General features: G+C 42.0%; 2 protein-coding genes across 7 annotated transcripts in view; both read right to left on the reverse strand.

The window, feature by feature from the left end:
* mink1 (misshapen-like kinase 1) overlaps positions 1-9,826 on the reverse strand; it is a 65,086-nt gene extending 55,260 nt beyond the window's left edge. For 3 of the 4 annotated variants that reach the window (XM_061897657.1, XM_061897656.1, XM_061897655.1), the window contains exon 1: positions 8,607-9,825. In XM_061897657.1, coding sequence (XP_061753641.1) covers positions 8,607-8,663 — 57 coding nt within the window. In that variant the 5' untranslated portion in view covers positions 8,664-9,825. Of the gene's footprint in view, positions 1-8,606 lie in introns of all 4 variants that reach the window. The other variant, XM_061897654.1, reaches the window with a different exon arrangement.
* A 3,037-nt stretch (positions 9,827-12,863) lies between these two features.
* pld2 (phospholipase D2) overlaps positions 12,864-15,603 on the reverse strand; it is a 50,038-nt gene continuing 47,298 nt past the window's right edge. For all 3 annotated transcript variants that reach the window (XM_061897658.1, XM_061897661.1, XM_061897660.1), the window contains 2 exons: positions 14,689-14,806; positions 12,864-14,599 (listed from right to left, as the gene is read on the reverse strand). In XM_061897658.1, coding sequence (XP_061753642.1) covers positions 14,375-14,599; positions 14,689-14,806 — 343 coding nt within the window. In that variant the 3' untranslated portion in view covers positions 12,864-14,374. The remainder of the gene's footprint in view (positions 14,600-14,688; positions 14,807-15,603) is intronic.

Here is a 15,603-nt window from a genome sequence, read left to right on the forward strand (position 1 = left end):
GTCCCTGGTTCAATCCCCACCTAGTACCAAGCTCGTCACGTCCATTGTGTCCTGAGCAAGACACTTCACCCTTGCTCCTGATGGGTGCTGGTTAGCGCCTTGCAAGGCAGCTCCCTCCATCAGTGTGTGAATGTGTGTGTGAATGGGTAAATGTGGAAGTAGTGTCAAAGCGCTTTGAGTACCTTGAAGGTAGAAAAGCGCTATACAAGTACAACCCATTTATCATTTATATATATATATATATATATATATATATATATATATATATATATATATATATATATATATATATATATATATATATATACATATATATATATATATATCTCCATCCATCCATTTTCTACCACTTATTCCCTTTGGGGTCACGGGGGGCGCTGGTGCCTATCTCAGCTACAATCGGGCGGAAGGCGGGGTACACCCTGGACAAGTCGCCACCTCATCGCAGGGCCAACACAGATAGACAGACAACATTAACACACTAGGGCCAATTTAATGTTGCCAATCAACCTATCCCCAGGTGCATGTCAGTGACATAAGCCGGCTTCGTCGCGTGAGGAAGCCTACAACTTTTGGTTGTGTTTTCCGCTCCATTAGCTGAATGGCGATATGAGATATATATCTCGATATTTTTTTCCGTAAAGTAAAAACAAAACTAGTTACCTGAGATACTAAGTACGTCATTACTATGACTTAGTAATTTACTAAGTCGAAATAATGACAAAATAAGTAAACTAAGTAAAAATAGTGACTTACAAAGTAAAATTAATGACTTATTGTAAGTAAGCGTTTGCAATAAACGTTTGAAAAAAAATAGTTAAAAGTGGGGCCACATGCTGACATACGTTGAAGTCAGGAAACCCTGTGTGTATGTGCGTGCATGTATTTAAGGTCCCATGGCACAAACGACTTAGGGAAACAGTGGTGGACCGGGCCGGGAGCCGAGGACCCCCTTGACAAAAAGGGAAACGGTCGCGGGGTACAACCCTCAGGTAAAAATTCCCCCGGAACGCGGAGTGGTTGACCGAACACCAATTCAGCGGGGACCGCTGCGAGATCCTCTTTAGGGGCTAAGCGCAACCAGAGCATAACCGAAGGCAAACGGTCAACCCAATATATATATACACACACACACACTTTTTTTTGGTTCTTCTCTGTTTGTATACACAAATATCTGTATTTTTGTGATTGTGTTGTTCATATTGTTACATTGATTGTTTTAATCATATTTCATAAAATATACATTTTAATATGATGTCTGTCCACCTTTTGCAGCAATTACAGCTTCAACTCTTCTGGGAAGGCTGTCCACTAGGTTGCAGAGTGTGTTTATAGGAATGTTTGACCATTCTTCCACAAGCTCATTGTTGAGGTCATAGACTGATGTTGGTTGAGAAGGTCTATCTCTCAGTCTCCGTTCTAATTCATCTCAAAGGTATTCTATTGGGTTCAGGTCAAGACTATGTGCAGGCCAGTTAAGTTTATCCATACCAAACTCTGTCATCCATGTTTTTAAGGACCTTGCTTTGTGCACTGGTGCATAATCATGTTTGAAGAGGAAGGGGCCCGCTCCAAACTTTTCCCACTAGGTTGGGAGCATTGAATTGTCCAAAAGGCTTTGGTATCCTGGAGCATGCAAAGTTCCTTTCACTAAAACTAAGGGGCCAAGCCCAACTCCTGAAAAACAACCCCATACCATAATTCCCCCTCCACCAAATTTCCCACTCGGCACAATGCAGTCCAAAATGTACCGTTCTCCCGGCAACCTCCAAACCCGGACTCATCCATCAGATTGCTAGATGGAAAAGCGTGATTCATCATTCCAAAGAACGCGTCTCCACTGCTCTAGAGTCCAGTGGCAACGTGCTTTACACCACTGCATCCGACGCTTTGCATCGGACCTGGTATGTATGATGTATGGCTTAGATGCAGCTGCTCGGCCATGGAAACCGATTTCCATTTTGCGCTCTGTTTAATGTACATGGGCTAATTGGAAGGTCACCTGAAGTTTGGAGCCCTGTAGCAACTGGATGAGCCGAATGTCTGCAACTTCTTTGCACTATGCGCTTCAGCATCCACTGACCCCTCTCTTTCAGTTTACGTGGCCTACTACTTGGTGGCTGAATTGCTGTTTTTCCCAAACTCTTACATTTAATTATAATGAAGCCGACAGTTGACCTTAGAATATTGAGGAGCGAGGAAATTTCACGACTGGATTTGTTGCAAAGGTGGCATCCTAAGTGAGTTCCACGCTGGAAATCACTGAGCTCCCTAAAGCGGCAAATTCTTTCAGAAATGTTTGTAGAAACAGTCTCCATGTCTAAGTGCTTGATTTAATACACATGTGGCCGGGACAAGTGATTAGGACACTTGATTCTGATCATTTGGATGTGTGGCCAAATACTTTTGGCAATATACTGTATATGTACACATATACACACATATTTGTGGACATATATACAAAACCAAAAACCAGTGAAGTTGGCATGTTGTGTAAATTCTAAGTAAAAACAGAATACAATGATTTTGCAAATCCTGTTCAACCTATATTAAATTGAATACAATGCAAAGACAAGATACTGGAAGACGTTATTTTTAGCATTTATTAGCTCATTTGGAATTTGATGCCTGCAACATGTTTCAAAAAAGCTGGCACAAGTGGCAAAAAAGACTGAGAAAGTTGAGGAATGCTCATCAAATGGTAAACAGTAAATGGGTTGTACTTGTATAGCGCTTTTCTACCCCTTTTTAAAAGGAGCCCAAAGCGCTTTGACAGTATTTCCAAATTCACCCATTCACACACATGTTCACACACTGACTGTGGGAGCTGCCATGCAAGGCGCTCACCAGGACACATCAGGAGCGAGTGTGAAGTGTCTTGCCCAAGGAAACAACGGACGTGACTAGGATGGTATAAGGTGGGGATTGAACCAGTAACCCTCAGATTGTTGGCACGGCTACTCTACCAACTTCGCCACGCCATCCCCAAACACTTTTTAGGAACATCCCACAGCTGAACAGGCTAATTGGGAACAGGTGGGTGCCATGATTAGGTAAAAAACAGCTTCCATGAAATGATTGGTCATTCACAAACAAGGATGGGGCGAGGGTCACCACTTTGTGAACAGATGCGTAAGCAAGTTGTCGAACACTTTAAAGGACAACATTTCTCAACGAGCTATTGCAAGAAATTTAAGGATTTCACCCTCTGTTGTCCGTAACATCATCAAAAGGTACAGAAAATATGGAGTAATCACTGCGCGTAAGCAAGGATATTATGGATCTTCGATCCCTCAGGCGGTACTGCATCAAAAAGCGACATCAGTGTGTAAAGGATATCCCCAAATGGCCTCATGAACACTTAAGAAAAACCCTGTCAGTAACTACAGTTCATCGCTACATCTGTAAGTGCAAGTTAAAACTCTACTATGCAAAGCGAAAGCCATTTATCAACAACACCCAGAAACGCCGCCAGCTTCGCTGGGCCCAAGCACATCTCAGATAGAATGATGAAAAGTGTAAAAGTGTTCTGTGATCTGACGAGTCCATCCATCCATCCATTTCCTACCGCTTATTCCCTTTTGGGGTTGCTGGCACCTATCTCAGCTACAATCGGGCGGAAGGCGGGGTACACCCTAGACAAGTCGCCATCTCATCGCAGGGCCAACACAGATAGACAGACAACATTCACACTCACATTCACACACTAGGTCATATTTAGTGTTGCCAATCAACCTATCCCCAGGTGCATGTCTTTGGAAGTGGGAGGAAGCCGGAGTACCCGGAGGGAACCCACGCATTCACGGAGGGACATACAAACTCCACACAGAAAGATCCCGAGCCTGGGATTGAACCCGGGACTGCAGGACCTTCGTATTGTGAGGCAGATGCACTAACCCCTCTTCCACCGTGAAGCCCGATCTGACAAGTCCACCTTTCCAATTGTTTTTAGAAACTGTGGACGTTGTGTCGTCCAGAACAAAGAGAAAAAGAACCATGCGGATTGTTATAGGAGCAAAGTTCAAAAGCCAGCATCTATGATGGTATGGGGATGCATTAGTGCCCAAGGCATGGGTAACTTCTACATCTGTGAAGGCTGACACGCTGAAAGGTACATACAGGTTTTGGAGCAACATATGTTGCCATCCAAGCAACGTTATCATGGACGCCCCTGCTTAATTCAGCAAGACAATGCCAAGCCACGTGTTACAACAGCGTGGCTTCATAATAAAAGAGTGCAGGTACTAGACTGGCTTGCCTGTAGTCCAGATCTGTCTCCCATTGAAAATGTGCGGCGCAATATGGAGCCTAAAATACCACTACGGAGACCAAGGACTGTTGAACAACTTAACCTTTACATCAAGCAAGAATGTGAAAGAATTTCACTTAAAAAAAGCTTCAAAAATTGGTTTTCTCAGTTCCCAAACATTAAGTGAGTGTTGTTAAAAGGAAAAGCAATCTAACACAGTGGTTAAAATGGCCCTGTGCCATCTTTTTTGCAATGTGTTGCTAAAAGTGAATTATTATTTGCAGGAAAAAAAAACGGTTCTCAGTTCGAACATTAAATATAAAATACATACACATCTGAGGTCGCCTTCAAGGTTTCTCAGTATTCCGAATTGGTTGAGTTTATTGTTGCCCTGATGTAGCAGCTGAACCGCGGATGTCGTTGAGGCGTATGCAGACCTTTGAGACACTTCTGATAAAGGCCTACTGAAACCCAATACTACCAACCCCGCAGTCTGATAGTTTATATATCAATGATGAAATCTTAACATTGCAACACATGCCAATACGGCCGGTTTACTTTACTAAATTGCAATTTAAAATTTCGCGCAGAAGTATCATGCTAAAACGTCACGGTATGATGACACGTGCGGGTGACGTCACGCATTGTAGAGGACAATTTTGTCCAGCACCGTTCACAGCTATAAGTCGTCTCTTTTCATCACATAATTCGTCTGTATTCTGGACATCTGTGTTGCTGAATATTTTGCAATTTGTTCAATGAATAATGGAGACGTCAAAGAAGAAAGCTGTAGGTGGGAAGCGGTGTATTACTACACAAACACAGCCGGTGTTTCATTGTTTACATTCCCGAAAGATGACGGTGAAGCTTTACTATGGAACAGAGCGGTCAAGCGAACACGGTTGGATTGGACCACACACACAAAGTACAGTGTATTATGCAGCGATCATTTCGAAAGATTGTGTTTCGAAGAGGGTCCCTTGCGAAGGGCAGAGATGGGCACCGCCACCACCCGTCGACTGGTGCTGAAGAAAGGTGCAGGGCCGACCTTCAGGTGGTACAGGTACGACCATATAATCTCACTAAAACACTAGCAACACAATGAGCAGATAAGGGATTTTCCAGAATGATCCTAGTAAATTTGTCTAATAACATCTGAATCGCTCCCAATGTATAGTTTTTTTTAATTATTTTTTTTTCTAGTCATTCACTCTCACTTTCCTCATTCCCTAATCTTTCATCCTCGCTCAAATTAATGGGGAAATCGTCGCTTTCTCGGTCCGAATCGCTCTCGCTGCTGGTGGCCATGATTGTAAACAATGTTCAGATGTGAGGAGCGCCACAAACCGTGACGTCACGCGCATATCGTCTGCTACTTCCGGTACAGGCGAGGCTTTTTTATCAGCACCAAAAGTTGCGAACTTTATCGTCGATGTTCTCTACTAAATCCTTTCAGCAAAAATATGGCAATATCGCGAAATTATCAAGTATGACACATAGAATGGACCTGCTATCCCTGTTTAAATAAGAAAATCTCATTTCAGTAGGCCTTTAAGGGCTATATAAATAAACTATGATATATTGATAGAATAATCGTGACTTCAATATTGAAGAAAATAATCTTTATTATTTTGCCCATAATCATGCACCCCTGTGTGTAAGACTAGACTTCATATATTAACACTATTTTTATCCATATGGACAAAAAGGGCAGTTACGGCTTATGTCCATAAGGTGCCATCTTGCTAAATATTCACATTTATTTTCATTTATTTATAATATTATTTCGTTTCTGCCATATTACTCTGTTTATAATACTTGCGGAGAGAATGAGCACGTTCAGTGGAATGCCCAGACTCCCAAAATGCATCACGGAACGACACAGGACGTCCTTCTTACAGACAGCCATCAGACTGTATAATGCATATGTTCCTTCTTGACTGCACTTAAATGTAAAACATATGTAGAATATATTTACATTATTCATATATTATACATATAATATATTATATATATTATATTATTTATTATAATCATTGTTTATTGTGAGCGAACTGTGGCGGTGCATTTACCCCTGGGATCAATAAAGTACATTCGATTCTATTCTATCTATTGTAGTGTGTTGTTTACATATGCACCTTCAACGTTCTACCTGAGGTACTTATATACATTTTGAATGTATTATTTGTTGTTTTTTTTGTTTTTTTAAATAAAACTTGGTTAAAGGATTTCAGTATAAGTAGTTGTTGAAAATTTTGAGTACATTTAAAATTACCACATAATGATAACATGATAATTTTATTTCACGCACGCACACACACAAACACACACACACACAACACACACACACACACACACACACACACACACACACACACACACACACACAGGAAATGTCGCAATATTGCATACGCAGGAGCCAAAGAAGGTGTCTTGTAGACATTTTAATTCAATTAAATGCATTTAGAATATATATTAACAATATAATCATATACAATATAGTAATTATACATGTATAAATAATCACTTGTAGACATTTTGATTAAATTAAATGCATTTAGAATATATATTAACAATATAATCATATACAATATAGTAATTATACATGTATAAATAATCAATTCATAATCGAATTGTAGCCCCTGAATCATAATTCCTACCTCTTCTCATTGGACTGCTACAAAAATATGTGTTAATAAGGCTGAACCAATTCAAAAGCAAAGAAAGGTGCTGATAATAAACAAAGCATCAATGTTTATGTAAATAAAGAACAGTCGTAATAGCCGAAATTAAAACAATAAAGTAACAGGTTCCTCAAAAAAGAGACTTAGACAAATTCATGTCGCCGACAATTTTGATTGTCGATTATTGTCGACGTTGGCTATTACTTGCGCCCCTATACAGAATACAAACAAAATATGAGGTACCACGGTTTAATGTATGTTATTGTTTTGCTTTGATTGTATTGCAAAAATTAAAAAGCCTACTCCAAAATGTTATGTTGTCGAAAATTGTTCAAGTAAAAAGAAATCGGTATTGGCAATACCGGCCCTGTATTTATAATTTATACCAACAACTGTAGTGAACAACCACCCCTAACCTACCACTGCAAACAGTACATGCCAAGTGCCAACAGTGCCCGCCAAGTGCCAACAGTGCTCGACAAGTGCCAACAGTGCTCGACAAGTGCAAACAGTGCTCGACAAGTGCAAACAGTGCTCGACAAGTGCAAACAGTGCTCGACAAGTGCAAACAGTGCTCGACAAGTGCAAACAGTGCTCGACAAGTGCAAACAGTGCTCGACAAGTGCACGTCAAGTGCAAAAAGTGTTTGACAAGTGCACGTCAAGTGCAAACAATGCTCGACAAGTGCACGTCAAGTGCAAACAGTGCTCAACAAGTGCTCGTCAAAAGCACGTCTAGGGCAAACAGTGCCCGTCAAGTGCAAACAGCGCCGGTCAAGTGCAAACAGTGCTCGTCAAGTGCACGTCAAGTGCAAACAGTACTCGACAAGTGCACGTCAAGTGCAAACGGTGCCCGTCAAATGCCAACGGTGCTAGACAAGTGCACGTCAAGTGCCAACGGTGCTCGACAAGTTCACGTCAAGTGCCAACGGTGCTCGACAAGTGCACGTCAAGTGCCAACGGTGCTCGACAAGTGCACGTCAAGTGCCAACGGTGCTCGACAAGTGCACGTCACGTGCCAACGGTGCTCGACAAGTGCACGTCAAGTGCCAACGATGTTTGACAAGTGCACGTCAAGTGCAAACATTGCTCGTCAGGTGCCATCGGTGCTCGTCAAGTGCAAACGGTGCTCGTCAAGTGCAAACGGTTCTCGTCAAGTGCAAACGGTTCTCGTCAAGTGCAAACGGTTCTCGTCAAGTGCAAACGGTTCTCGTCAAGTGCAAACGGTTCTCGTCAAGTGCAAACGGTTCTCGTCAAGTGCAAACGGTTCTCGTCAAGTGCAAACGGTTCTCGTCAAGTGCAAACGGAGCTCGTCAAGTGCAAACGGAGCTCGTCAAGTGCAAACGGAGCTCGTCAAGTGCAAACGGAGCTCGTCAAGTGCAAACGGTATTTGTCAAGTGCAAACGGTATTTGTCAAGTGTAAACGGTATTTGTCAAGTGCAAACGGTATTTGTCAAGTGCAAACGGTGCTCGTCAAGTGCAGACGGTATTTGTCAAGTGCAGACGGTATTTGTCAAGTGCAGACGGTATTTGTCAAGTGCAAACGGTATTTGTCAAGTGCAAACGGTATTTGTCAAGTGCAAACAGTATTTGTCAAGTGCAAACAGTATTTGTCAAGTGCAAACAGTATTTGTCAAGTGCAAACAGTATTTGTCAAGTGCAAACAGTACTTACCCTTAGAGCGGCCAGGTCAATGTCGTCCAGGCTTCGCGTGGGGGCGTTTTCAGACATGGCTGACCAAAACTTGGAGCGTTAGCTTAACAAGTTAGCCAGGTTTTCCTGAAGAAGCACTTCGGGGCGTGGGTGTCGATGGCACCTTTGGTGAGCTCAAGTGGACTTATGTAGCATAAATGGCTATAAGTAGGCAGTCCAGTTAGCTGAAATGGTTAGGAGAAAGGCGGCTGCACTTCACAGACATCGCAGTTACAAGCGTCCAGCTGGATAGCTAATGTTGACTTGTACAAAAAATCTGGAACTAAAATACATTCACCTCCAAATAGAAGATTTCAACAAACTTTTAGTGTTGATCGGCCGTAACCGCCATTAGATTTTTAAAGCAGTGCACACCCACTGTTGAACACCTTGCTGCCTTCATTTTGACAAGACGCGGCGACTATGATGCCGAATAACATTCCAACTGACGTTTTCAAAGACAATTGTTGCATTCCAGGAAAAACTAGACTAAAAGCGCACCAGTTCCATTGGTCGATGACGGTGTAAGAAAAAAAGAACACATTTTAAGCCAAGAAACGCATTGCTTTTTTTTTTTCAGGAGCACGTAACGTCTGATGTGATGGCTTCTGGGTCAGTCCGCACCGCCACAGAAGCCGCCTATCATTATCCTGAAGTAAATATCCCCCGATTGTACTGTTACAAGAACCGTTCTATGCGTCGGTTGTTTTCAAACTTGTTCAATATTTCCAATACCATGGCAGTCCGAGGACACAGGTGCGCTCAATCAAATTAGCTATGGCGGCTAAGGCAGCAGCTAAATAGCCTCTCGAATAAACTTTGCTTCTTCCTCCATTTTCTATGTCAACAGCCGCGCCAACCTTCCGGGGAGAACACGGGCAGCCGGGCAGGGAGGCAGGCGGGAGGGTGTTATGTCCTGGACCAGCCCCCAGTTTTGTCAACTGCAGGGCCCGATCGACTCTTTAAAGTTACGCGTATCGTTCTCTTTGCGCCGTCCAGATTAGACCACTTGTAATAATTCCAACGCTGGGGTGCGTGACGACAGCCAAATTGGTTATTTTGCCATGTTTTGCTGTCCGGGTCCTCCCTCCCGCTCCCAGCCTCGTTCCGTACCGTCTTTGCGGGGTCGTGTCGACGATTGGTTGGGCAGACGAGAGAACTCATCGAGTGTTTGCTTTGCAAGCATCAGAAGCTACGGCGAGTCGCCAGGGACAATATTGCACAATAAGCAGGCTGCACTCTATGACGTCAGCACCCATACTGCTCAAACTTTTTCCTGGTTGGTTAGGACAGTGGTTCTCAACCTTTTTTCAGTGATGTACTCCCTGTGAACATGTTTTTAATTCAAGCACCCCCTAATGAGAGCAAAGCATTTTTGGTTGAAAAAAAGAGACGAAGAAGTAAAATACAGCACTATGTCATCAGTTTCTGATTGACTAAATTGTATAACAGTGCAAAATATTGCTCATTTGTAGTGGTCTTTCTTGAACTATTTGGGGGGGAAAAAGATATAAAAATAACTAAAAACTTGTTGAAAAACAAGTGATTCAATTATAAATAAAGATTTCTACACATAGAAGTAATCATCAACTTAAAGTGCCCTCTTTGGGGATTGTAATAGAGATCCATCTGGATTCATGAACTTAATTCTAAACATTTCTTCACAAAAAAGAAATCTTTAACATCAATATTTATGGAACATGTCCACAAAAAATCTAGCTGTCAACATTGAATTTTGCATTGTTGTATTTTGTTTTTCACAGTTTAAGAACTTACATTCATATTTTGTTGAAGTAATATTAAAAAAATATATTTATAAAGGATTTTTTGAATTGTTGCTATTTTTAGAACATTTGAAAAAAATCTCACGTCCCCTCTGGCATACCTTCAAGTACCCCCAAGGGTACGTGTACCCTAGAGATGCGCGTTATGCGGTCTCATCCGCGGAGTCCGCGGAAAAACCGCAGGTCGGGCGGGTGACATGACGAAAAAATAGATTTTAAATAGATTCGGGCGGGTGACGGTTGAACCATTTGGAAATATTTGATATACATGGTTCAGGGATCGGAAACTTTTATAGTTCAAAAAGCCATTTTGGATCCGTGTCACAAAGCGAAGAAGACAATAGGAGACGTAAACATTCTCAGTAATGTCTGCCAGTAGTCACCCAGTTAAAAATTAATAGGGCGTGCTCTGAAACCTTTGCCTTTGACGCCTTTTACAACATGTACAATCTCTGTGGGGTGGTATAGCTCGGTTGGTAGAGTGGCCGCGCCAGCAACTTGAGGGTTGCAGATTCGATTCCCGCTTCCGCCATCCTAGTCACTGCCGTTGTGTCCTTGGGCAAGACACTTTACCCACCTGCTCCCAGTGCCACCCACACTGGTTTAAATGTAACTTAGATATTGGGTTTCACTATGTAAAGCACTTTGAGTCACTAGAGAAAAGCGCTATATAAATATAATTCACTTCACTTCACTACAATCTACTTGCCAGTCCAGCAATATGTTGTGTGTGGTTTCCGTAGATCACACGCACACGACTGCAAGGCATACTGGGTGAAACAGAGTACACTAATGGTTGTGATATAAACAATTTTAACACTCTTACTAATATGCGCCACACTGTGAAGCCACACCAAACAAGAATGACAAACACATTTCGGGAGAACATCGTCACAGTAACACAACATAAACGCAACACAACAAATACCCAGAATCCTTTGCATCCATGACCATTCCTGACTATATTATACACCCCGCTACCGTGCGTCGGTAAAATGGGCGGGGTTGGGGTTACGGGGGTGTAAAATATAGTTAGGTATTGTAATGGATGCAAAGGATTCTGGGTATGGTGTGGCTTCACATCGTGGCGCATATTAGTAAGAGTGTTAAAATTGTTTATATCACAACCATCAGTTTACTCTGTATCACCCAGTATGCCTTTCAATCTTGTACGTCTATTTGAGGAAGATGTATATAGCATGTTGCTGGACTGGCATACGGTTCGCACATGATGTAGAAGGCGTCAAAGGCAATGGTTCCACAGTACGCCCTTTTTCTCGTTATCTGGATGAGCATCATCGGATATTCGCGAGAACGTTAGTGGCTCCCATTGCCTTCTCTACTTTGTGACACGGGTCAAACTAGCTCTTTTAGTAGTAAAGGTCGCTGACTCCGGATATATAACAACGGGCGGGCGGTCGCGGTTCTGATAAAATGATGGTTCGGGTGGATGACGACTTTAGTGATGCGGTTGCGGATGTTATAACTGCCTATCCACGCATCTCTAGTGTACCCCCATTTGAAATCCACTGGGTTAGGAAACGCACAACCTTCATACCCAATCACTACACATGGACATTTTACTGAACTACATCTTTCACACGGTTTTATTTAAATCATGTTGCTTTTGTCTAGTTTCTGCAGATTTATCTGATCATTGGCAGATCGTGACATGCTTGGGAATAATGCATGACTCACTTCAACAGCTGTTCAGCAAGAGTTCAAGAGAACAATCAGGCTGTTGATAAAAATGGATGCCATGAAATGGCAGTAAGACGTGGGCTGTTTTGGTGCTTTATGGCAGCGAGTTATTTTCTTACAAACAGGTATACATTATCACAGTGCAGTTTATTAAGGAAATAGAAACATATCCATCCATCTTCTTCCGCTTATCCGAGGTCTGGTCGCGGGGGCAGCAGCCTAAGCAGGGAAGCCCAGATTTCCCTCTCCCCAGCCACTTCGTACAGCTCCTCCCGGGGGATCCCGAGGTGTTCCCAGGCCAGCCGGGAGACATAATCTTCCCAACGTGTCCTGGGTGTTCTCTGTGGCCTCTTACCGGTCGTCCATGCCCTAAGCACCTCCCTAGTGAGGCGTTCGGGGGGCATCCTGATCAGATGCCCAAACCACCTCACCTGGCTCCTCTTGATGTGGAGGAGCAGTGGCTTTACCTTGAGCTTCCCCTGTATGGTAGAGCTTCTCACCCTAAGGCAGAGTCCCGCCATCCAGCGTAGGAAACTCATTTCGGCCGCTTGTACCTGTGATCTTGTCCTTTCGGCCATAGCTAAAAGCTCATGACCACAGGTGAGGAAACCTGTTGATTGACATACATAAAATGTATAAACTAGTGAGTGAAACATTTGTGCAACAATTATCATAGAAATATATAAAGTCAACGTGTATGGACACGTGGGCTCTTTTGGTGCTTTATGGCAGCAAGTTATTTTCCAACAAACGGTTTTACATTCTCACAGTGCAGTTTATTAAGGAAATAGAACAAATGCTTAATATTATTCATACAGTTAATATTTCAACCCCTGAGCATCAATGGCATGATTAATTGTGAATGACCATAACCTGTTGATTGACATACATAAAATGTATAAACTGGTGAGTGAAAAATGAGTGCAACAATTATCATAGAAATATATAAAGTCAACGTGTCAATATAACTTCACCATTTATGAAGAGATGGCTTTATCAAAAGAACATTAGTGAATGTTTACAACATGGTTAGGACTTGGGCACGTATAGTCTTGTTTACTTTACACTAGTATTGCTGGCTTTGTCACAAGTACAATACACAAACATTTAGTAGAATGAAAACATAAATTGGGCTGTTTTTACAGATACAGTTAAATGATAAACCACTCTAAAGAGTTATCTAACATTTCACAAACAGACAATCATAAGGCTTGAAAATGTGGCGTTATTAGCAACAATAAAACAGTAGTTGTAAATTAGATACGATATATTTTTGAATGTTAGATTCATCATTCTGTGGCTACCTGACCATCAAATATAAAATCCCTACAATCAAACATAGAATACAGTGGCATACACTACATTGTGTCTTTTGTACAGTACAGTAAGAAAAACAGAAAAACTACAGTAAATCTATTTATATCTGCACCTTATTGCTCTTTTATCCTGCACTACAACGAGCTAATGCAACTAAATTTCGTTCTCATCTGTACTGTAAAGTTCAAATTTGAATGACAATAAAGGAAGTCTAAGTCTAAGTCTTTTGTAATCAAATGATGACAGTGTAGTTTCACGTAAGGCAGTTGGACACAGAATTTTTAAGTCCAAATGGAAATATAGTGGTTGAATAGTCCCTTCAATCTACTTTGTATCTCTGCTTCACATTTTTCTCAGCATGTTGGGGATGGGGGAATGTCCAGTTTTACATTTCTGGCATTGTAAGGACTTTAACAAATCACTTAAAAACAATTCCAACATTTCTAAGAATATTTAAAAACGACTTGCATATGCAGATAATACACGTCTTCTATCAACATACAACCGTATGACACCGTCTATTTTCCCAGCTCATATCCAGCCATTTCTTTGTATTCATCACCACAGTTTTTTTCTGACAGATTTGCTAGCACTGCTGTGAGAGGTAAGGCCTCTGTGAGAGAGAGAGAGAGAGAGAGAGAGAGAGAGAGGGGGGAGGGGCCAGAGAGAGAGAGAGAGAGAGAGAAATAACTCTCCAACTAAAAATCTTGCACCAATAAATGCACATTATGTACCCAGACCATGTGAGATGGACTGTATACATTATAATGCACATATAGTCCAATAGGTTTAATATTCTCACAAAGTGTCAGTCATAAAATCTACAATAACACAGTTCTTGTGGAGATGGCTTTTGTCACCATTGAATTTCCAAGACTGCCACTATTTAATTGTATTGGGCAGAATGTTAGTTATGATAATACCAGAGCCCAGAAAAAGTGACTGCAACTAAGTCCACAGGCCGACAGGGGCAATGCCCTCTCTGGTGTTCAATGCAGGCAGCAGGTTCTCTTCACACAAGAACTTTAGGGGGAAGTGGACCAATAGTCCTCTGACAGCTTTGAGCTCCTCAACAGCCTGATCAGGGTCTGTGTCACAGTGACGCTCCTTGCTGGTGTACTCCTTCAGCTCTTGCATATTGTGGACAGAGTTGCATGGTAGGCAGTTGAAGACCTGCATCATCGTAGCAGAGACAGAGGTAAAACCAAGTCAAAAGAACGGTTAAAAATGATACCCTCAACAACCTCTGGCTTTATTCATACCTTGTTGTAAATAGTGGCATTCAGTTTAGCTGATGAATTCCACACCAAGAAGAAGAAGTTGTCACTGATTGGATCCTCAATGTTGATGTCGGGGTCTGATGTAACTCCAACAAGAACACTAAATGGGTAGGGAAACCAAAACATTAGTAAAACAGGAATTTAATGGCGTACCCACATTAGGTCATGTGTACTGTGCTGGATTCATCCTCCATCTCCCTTGCCCCGTGTGGCCTGCGCTCACACCGAGCATTTGTGCTTCAGCCCCTTTGTTTGTGTCTTATCATTAAAAACAATCACAATACATCCATCCATTTTCTGACACTTGTCCCTATCGGTGTCGCGGCGGTGGCTGGAGCCTATCTCAGCTGCATTCGGGCAGAAAGCGGGGTACACCTTGGACAAGTCGCCACCTCATCGCAGGGCCAAAACAGACAACATTCACAATCACATTCACAGTACAATCATGACTCTGCTAGATGTACATGCCGTTGGGCTCCGGTCCACCTCTTCCAGCCGTACCAAAGAAGAGTAAGTGGACCGAACTTGAGCGCAGATCAGAGCATTCACACTAAAGGGTAGTAAACAATTCAAAAGTTGTCCCCAAGCAGTGTTGCCAGATCTCGCAAGAGAAAAAAGCAACCAGCGCTATGAAAAAAAAAGCCCAAAAGAACCAAGAGGCAACTCACCACATTGTGAAAAATATAGATACCTTTAATATTGCACTATGCATATGCAACAATAACCAGTTAACATCATACATTAGAGAAACTTAAGTTATTTAAATAACTTGAGATTTTTAAATCCTAAATAATGTGTATGGTCTTTCCCTAAGTGGCTCTTTTTAGCTTGTTGATTTGTCTCATTGTGTTTTGGGACTGTGAAACTGTAAAAAAAAAAAAACACTTTTTATATATG

This window comes from Nerophis ophidion, linkage group LG04, assembly GCF_033978795.1.
Source record: "Nerophis ophidion isolate RoL-2023_Sa linkage group LG04, RoL_Noph_v1.0, whole genome shotgun sequence".
Lineage (NCBI taxonomy): Eukaryota > Metazoa > Chordata > Actinopteri > Syngnathiformes > Syngnathidae > Nerophis > Nerophis ophidion.